This window comes from Anomalospiza imberbis, chromosome 4 (assembly GCF_031753505.1).
Source record: "Anomalospiza imberbis isolate Cuckoo-Finch-1a 21T00152 chromosome 4, ASM3175350v1, whole genome shotgun sequence".
In the NCBI taxonomy this organism is placed as follows: Eukaryota; Metazoa; Chordata; class Aves; order Passeriformes; family Viduidae; genus Anomalospiza; species Anomalospiza imberbis.
This window is the reverse complement of record NC_089684.1, coordinates 23,270,784-23,278,311: the sequence shown is the minus strand read 5'-3', so window position 1 is coordinate 23,278,311 and position 7,528 is coordinate 23,270,784. Positions and strand designations below refer to the sequence as shown.

Here is a 7,528-nt window from a genome sequence, read left to right as displayed (position 1 = left end):
CCCATTTAGTTAAAAACCTTTGCTGAGTTTGTGTGAGAGAGGCAGCATAGGGGGAAGAGATAGATTATATTCTCCAACAGCATCAGTGTCCTGTGAACATGGCTTGGAAATGGAGTTTGTATTGGTTTCCTTGTAGGGAAACCACAAAGCCTTCCATTTTTCACAGCAAGGGTTGCTTCACAAGACACTGGAAACAAGTTCAGCACATGGTGTCACAAACTGAAGCACAGCACTTAGGTGGCCTTGGAAGCTGTCACAGACAGATGGGTTGAGCAGAAGCAAACAGCAAGGGGAGGCCTTTGCTGGAACACAAACACATTTTGCCAGAAATACATACACATTCCAGCTGCATCTGTAATGACCAGCAACCAAAGTCCCATTCCAGCTTAGTTTAAATGGAAAAGGGTTGACTGACAAGGTGTAATCTCTTTGAGCCAAGAACTCCCAGTTGTCATTTCCAGCACCGCTGCTTCCCCCCATCCTGCCTGATGCACCACAGGTTGATAAGGTGTGAATAGGGGGCCACGGCCTCCCCTTTCCCAGCCTGGGGCACGGACCTGCCCAGAGCTGTCCCCCAGACCTGCAGTGCTTGGCAGTTGTCATAACTGGATGTGGGAGGAAACAAGGGGTGGGGCAAAGAGCACAGGCTTGAACTCCAGCAACAGGATCTCTGCAGTGCCCTGGGACTTGGTGTCCTTACTGCCCAACTGAGAGACACACTGGATCGTTTTCAGCGTATAAATTAATGGATTTTGGATGTTTACAAACAGTTAAGAGACCTGCTCTCTCTAGAGACAAGCAGATGTGCTGTGGGGTATTACAGTGCAACAGAAGAGTGGACCAGGCTCTGTCATTTAAAAATACTGTATTTTATTTGTATTTATTTACTTAAGAAAACCTAAGGGTAAATAAGCTGAGAGTGTCGCCAGTGATGAACCCACACAAAGACTATGAGACATGAGATTTTCACAACCATATTACACAAAAAAACCCATGAAGAAGTGAGACATTGTTTGGGTGCTTTTAGCTAGGCATCACAAAAATCCCTACAGCAACAGCTTCCAGAGAAACAGCTTTCTTCCTAGTGGAAGCAGGATGCAGCTAGCATCCAGATTAGTAGCACTCCCTTGCCAAAGTGCACCCCGTGTAAGAAAGCTGGGATATTGACTGATTGTACCGACACACCGCCGCTAACACACTTGCTCTCGCCATGCCTCCAACCACGTCTTTGCTCACTCCCTCCACCTGATGTGCCTTCCCACGTGTAGTGGTGGCCGGCCTGAGGACACACCCTGCCATGTGCCTGGTGCCCTGTAAAGCAAGAGATCTGTGGGTTGCTCCTTTGAGCCAAGGGCATCACGCCGACCTGGCTGAGCTAAACTCCATGGGAGCTATTTTGGTGGGCTCTCCAGTACTGCACAATACAAGAAGCATGGCCTAAAGTAGTAACATCCACCTACAACACACTAGTAGATCATTTCAGATTCAGTACTATGTACAATTTACTCTTAGTATACTAAGGAGCTGTGGTATTTCTTCCGAGACGTGTTATTTGACTGATGATTATTGAATCTTTCTGTCCACTGGGCTGCAGAGGAATGCTGCACTCTGGCTATACCATCAAGTTAAGAAACTTCAACAACCTGCCTCAGTTCTTCAAACAGGGGTGTGAGCTCCTTCTCCAAACTTACAATCAGCCCTGGAAGAAGAGAAGAGACATAATATTCCATTAAACATCACTGAGAAGCCTCTCTCCAAAGCCCATAGCTCCCTCCCCTTCCCAAGTCACAGGCAGTGTTTTTCAAAGCCTGAAATGTTTCATGTGAGCTATTCACTTTCCTGTGAATAGTGGGCAGCACCCCCAGACACCTCAGGGTGTCTACAATCCCTGGCACTAAAGAGGCACCCAGTGCAGCATAACTCTCCCCCACTACAGCCTTGCCACTTCCATAGCTACTGCAGCCCAAGAAGCCCTACCAGAGTTAAATCCCTTCTGCTCATATTCATCAGCCAGCATCCTCACGAGCAAGGCAAGGGTCTGGCTAAAGGATTTCCCCACCCCACAGAACTGAAGACAAATCTGCATATGTTCCTGCAGAATGTTAACTTGAGTGACAGCAAGAGACCAAACAGCTGGCTTGTACAGCACAGTACCTGCCCATGCAGCAAAGGCAAGGTCAATCACAGGAGAAATACGCTTCTATAACAACTCCAGCAAGCCACCTAACATCTGTGCATTTTTACTCACTTTTTCCTTGTCACCTTTCAGAATATGCTGACAAAATTCACAGCAGGAATAAAGTTAACACAGCTTGAAGTGAATTCAGTAAATAATTTTCAATTATTAAAATACCTGGGCCTTAAAATACTGCAATCTTTAAAACAAATGTGTAGACATACCTGTATTGGCATTGCTGCTTGCAATGAAACTCACTACCAAAGGTAAGCGATTGAACTGCACCACCTGCAAGGAGAGAGAAGTGCTCAGCCAGCACCTAACATATTGTGGATGTCAGGCTCTGATAAATTCTCTCCACACAAATTCTTTCTGCAACAAGCAGCCTCCTCAGTTTAAATGACAAACAGGAATAAGAGCCACAGAGGTGACTTTTCAGTGTACCTGTTTCTTAAGATTCATGGTTAAAAACACAAACAGAGCTTACACTACAGTACAGGGAGCACCTGGCATTTCCCTCTGCCTCCACGTTCTACAGTGTCCCCCAGAACTCCACCTCAGCTGCAGACCCTGCAGATTACACTGTGGAGACATACCCTCCACAGGAAACAGGAGGGCAGGCAGGTTTATTGTTTTAAAATACTGTTCCCTGTACAGGAGTATCTGTTCTTCCATTAACACAGAAATGGCACCGTGGGCACAACAGTAAGCTAGTAGCATCAAAAGAATCAAAGCAATGTACTGATGTGGGCAAACTAACTCACTCACCCACTTATTTCCAAACAAAGCCTGATACACTGTAGACTAAACAGCTGGGCAGTTTACTGCTGTCATAATTAAAAGCTCTCAGGACCACCAGAACTCATGAAGGAGCAGAAATGTAGTAGATGATGGACTTCTGGACACAAACAATCAATTCATTTGTGAAAAATGCGAGTGGTTTTTCAAAGTGTTCTTACCTCAAAGCCATATTGGCAGCAAGATTAGCTATGAAGTAGACTGCATGTGCTTTAATTAATGTTAGGTGTCACTAATTATAAACATTGTTTATAAAAGAGTACATAAACCCTTCATAAAAGATTCAGAAGACCATACGAGCAACACCTCCTGCAAATTCAGAACCACTACATTTTTCCACTGTCACGAAGTAAATTCCAAGTTTTGGGAAATATAACAGAAGTTTTAAAAACACTTTGAAAGTTTGGCTTAACCATTTAAGCTGTGTAAGAAATAAACCAAAATTACTTCAATAGCAGCCTAGTGAAAATCTGACAGAGCTTAAAGAACCTTCTTTCTCTTGCTCAACGTAGTGCAGGAACAGCTCAGGTTGCTGAGGACAGGGCACACTGAGGTTACTCACCTGGTAGGTATTGTAATAGCAGATGATACTTTTGTTTTTAGAGAGTCCTAACTTACTGCCCTGATCTGTGGCAAGGGCAAAGGTGGACAAAAAGCCAGGTCGCAGTGCATGTTCTGGAGCGTTATCATTGGCAACTAGAACAAAACAAGAAAATCCTTATCTTTACATGGTGTCTCTGAGTGCATCCCAAACCTTCATCCAGATTAGTGCTCTGCCAAAACCAGAGAAACATGCAAGACACTTGAGGTGCTCCCACAGGAGCACCAGACAGTTTTCATGTGCTGTACCTAATTTAATGCTCTCTGTATGATCATAAGCTGTTATAGCAGCATCCCTCCTAGCATACCTAAGAAAGAGTCTTTTCCTTTAGGATGCACAGCCTGTGCTGATGCCCCTTTGGTTCCATGCCCCACACTTTTTGCACCCATTCCAGCCTTTGAACAGATTACTGGAACACACTTGACTGCAGACAGGTGAAGATGTGCAAGTTCTGCTGGGTGTTTGAATACTTTGGGGCATTGAGCAAAATAAATCTGCAATACTTGAATATTTGTATCCTTAAACTATTATACTCACAAGCCAAAACCATCTGAAACGAGGACTGCAGAACATAAAAACTACAGTACCAAAAAAGCCAACAAAACACTGCCAAGCTCTCTCTACTACTTAGTATCAATCAGCCTGTGAGGGACTTGAAGATAAAAGGACCTTAAAGCACATCCTGTCATGGAGGAAAACTTCCACGGACTACAGTTACTGAGGGCACAGACAAAAGGATATATTCAAAGAGGTACATAATCAACTACTGAACTTTTACTTAAAGTCCAATTTAATTCTACCACTTGGCATACTCAGGTATTTGGCATAACCAGGAAGACTTTTCTGTACTTCTCCACCCCCTGCTGTTCAATCAGGATTTCAGCAGCAGAGCACAGCGAGAAGCTGAAGTTACCTTTGATAACAGGCACACCATCTCTATCTGAGACTACAATAGCATGAAGACCTTCAACGCTGGAAAAAAAAAAGGAAGAAAAGAAGAGACACCATTTTAAAAACACAGTCATTTGTAGGAAAGGTTTTTTTTTTTTTTGTGTGAACAAATGTGCAAGGAAGGGGAAAACTTTGAAAAAAAACCTGATGCCTTCATTAATTTAGTATTTGTTCTGTTTAGTACAGGTCTGGCAGCCCAAATAATGAGGAGGACATGGAACTGCTGGAGCTAGTCCAGAAGAAGCCATGAAATTGATAAGAGGGCTAGAGCACTTCCCCTGCAAAGACAGGATGAGGAAGTTGGGGCTGCTCAGCCTGGAGAAGGGAAGGTTGAGTGGAGACCTCACAGCAACCTTCCAGTATCTGAAGGGGGTTTACAGGGAAGCTGGAGAGGAACTCTTCACCAAAAACTGCAGTGACAGGACAAGTAGTAATGGGTACAAATTGAAAACCAGGAAATTCAGGTTAGATATTAGGAAGAAATTCTTTACTGTGAGGGTGGTGAGATACTGGAAAAGGTTGCCCAGGGAGGCTGTGGATACCCCACCCGGGAAGTGCTCATGGCCAGGCTGGATGGGGCTCTGAGCGAGCTGGTCTAGTGGGAAGTGTCCCTGCCCGTGTCAGAGGGCTGGCACCGGATGGCCCTCGCCGCCCGCCCCGCACAGCCCCGCGTTACCTCGGCAGCTTCTTGTACAGGAACCGCTTCAGGTCCTGCGGGCAGAGACGGGCGGCGCGTTACTCACGGCCGCTCCGAGCGGCCGGGGCACCTCCCGAGCTCCCTCCCCGCCCGCCCCGGCCCGACCTCGGCATCCCCCGAGCCCACCCCCGCCAGCAGCCACCGCCCGCGTCCGCCCGCCCCGCGGAGCCGCACTCACGTCGGCCATGGCTGGGGCCCGCCCGGTGCTGCCGCCGCCACCTCCAAGGGCCTGCGAGACAAGACGAGAGGCCGCCCCGTCACCGCGGGCGCGGCCACCGCCTCCGAGGAGGGGAGCGGCCGGAGGGAGGCCGCGCTCCGCTCCCGAGGCCCGCCCCGCTGCCGGGGTAGAGCCGCTCCCAGCCGCGCCGGGAAGGGCGCTCGGTCGGGCCGGGACCACCGCGCACCGGGAGGGCGTGAGGGGGTGCGGGGGCGCTCCCTGCCCGCCCCGCCGTACCTGTCCGCGCCCCCGGCGCGCCCCGCACGGCTCCGCCGCCGCTTCCCCTCGGAGCCGCTGTCACATGAGCCACGGCACCGCCCTCCCGGCCCCGGAACCGCTTCCCGGCCTTCTCCGCCCCGCTCCGCCCCGGCAGCAAAACAAACCAAAACCAAAACAAACGGTAGCGTTTCAGTTAAAGATCAACAACAGAAAGCAAATGTCTTTTTCTGCCGAGAAGTTACTGCCACTCTTCCACTGTTGCCTATTTCCCCTACTTTTGGATCTAGTCCATCAAACCATGAGCCTGCAGGCTAATTTAACAGCTAATGTGAAGAAATAAAAAGATTCATTTAGTAGATACCTACAGTGTAACAATGGTAACTGCATATCTGTTTTTAAAGTCTTCTATCAGAATGCAGGACTCTCATGGTAGATCTAAAAACGGCCCATGCTCAGCATGTAACAATGCTTTTTCTCTAAAAAAATAATTAAAAAAAAATAAAGAGCTGCTACAGGCCAAGCAGAGAATCACAGAATAAATTACGTTGGAAAAGACATCCCAGATCATCGGGTCCGAACTATGACTGAACATCACCATGTTAACCAGACCATGGCCCTGAGTGCCACATCCAGTCTTTCCTCAAATACCTCCAGCAGCAGTGATTCCATCACCTTACTGGGCAGCCCATTTCAGTACTAGTCACCTTTTCTGTGAAGAATTTCTTGCTAACATCCAACCTGAATCTCTCCTGGCACAGCCTGAGATAATTTCCTCTCATCCTGTCATTGGTTGCATGCTAGAAGAGGCCAACCCCACCTGGCTATACCCTCCTGCCAGGGAGCTGTAAGCAGTAAGGTGCCCCCTGAGCTGCCTCTTCTCCAGGCTGAACACCCCCAGCTCCCTCAGCCACCCCTCACAGGACTTGTGCTCCAGACCCCTCCCCAGCTCCGTTGCCCTTCTCTGGACACGCTCCAGCCCCTCAATGTCCTTCTTGCAGTGAGGGGCCCAGTACTGGACACGGCTCTTGAGCTGTGGCCTCACCAGTGCCAAGTACAGGGGGACAATCACTGCCCTGGTCCTGATGGCCACACCATTGCTGATACAGGCCAGGATGCCCTTGGCCTTCTTGGCCACCTGGGCACAGGTAGCTGGCTCATGTTCAGCTGCTGTCACCAGAACCCCCAGGTCCTTTTCCATTGGGCAGCTTCCCAGCCACTGCCCCCCGCCTGTGGCACTGCCTGGGGCTGCTGTGACCCAAGGACAGGACTCAGCACTTGGCCTTTTTGAAGCTCATTCTGTTGGTCTCAGCCCATTGATCCAGCCAGTCCAGATCCCCGGCAGAGAATTCCTGCCCTCCAGCAGATCAACAATGCCACCCAACTTGGTGTCACCTGTGGATTTACTGAGGGTAGACTCAAGTTCCTCATCCAGATCGTCAGTAAAGATACTGAACAGGACTGGGCCCAATACTGAGCCAAGGGGACACCAACTGTGACTAGAGCATTGTTGATGCCTGAAGATTTTGCTTAGATGCCAGTATCAAATTAAATTTTTAAAAAGTGTAAATTAAAAAATAAAAATTTTCACTTGGAAATTGCTAATGTTTTTGAGCATATAGGTCCAGTGACGTTTCCAAAAAGCTCAAAACAGAAATATGCCACTTTTTGCAATTAAGAGGAAAAGGTCATTCAAAAGAACAAATTTATTTGAATACTGAGAATCCATATCTCCTTCTTCATCCAAGCCATGCACACACAGCAATTTGATAAGGATTTGGTCATATTAGAGACTTAAAAGAGAACCCCATAAAAATCATCGTGTAAGCTTCTGGTAGTATTTTGAAAATGCTACCTGGGACAACCTTGGTC

The 7,528-nt window shown here is 48.0% G+C and overlaps 1 protein-coding gene across 1 annotated transcript; it reads right to left on the bottom strand.

Annotated features, from left to right (window-relative positions):
- Positions 1 to 848: 848 nt before the first annotated feature.
- On the bottom strand, positions 849 to 5,738 carry LAMTOR3 (late endosomal/lysosomal adaptor, MAPK and MTOR activator 3). Its single transcript, XM_068187510.1, has 7 exons — positions 5,678 to 5,738; positions 5,402 to 5,452; positions 5,203 to 5,237; positions 4,489 to 4,547; positions 3,537 to 3,670; positions 2,401 to 2,464; positions 849 to 1,699 (listed from the first exon to the last, which is right to left on the bottom strand). The coding sequence occupies exons 2-7, from the start codon at positions 5,408 to 5,410 to the stop codon at positions 1,626 to 1,628; spliced, it is 375 nt and encodes a 124-aa protein (XP_068043611.1). The 5' UTR covers positions 5,411 to 5,452; positions 5,678 to 5,738; the 3' UTR covers positions 849 to 1,625.
- Positions 5,739 to 7,528: the final 1,790 nt, after the last annotated feature.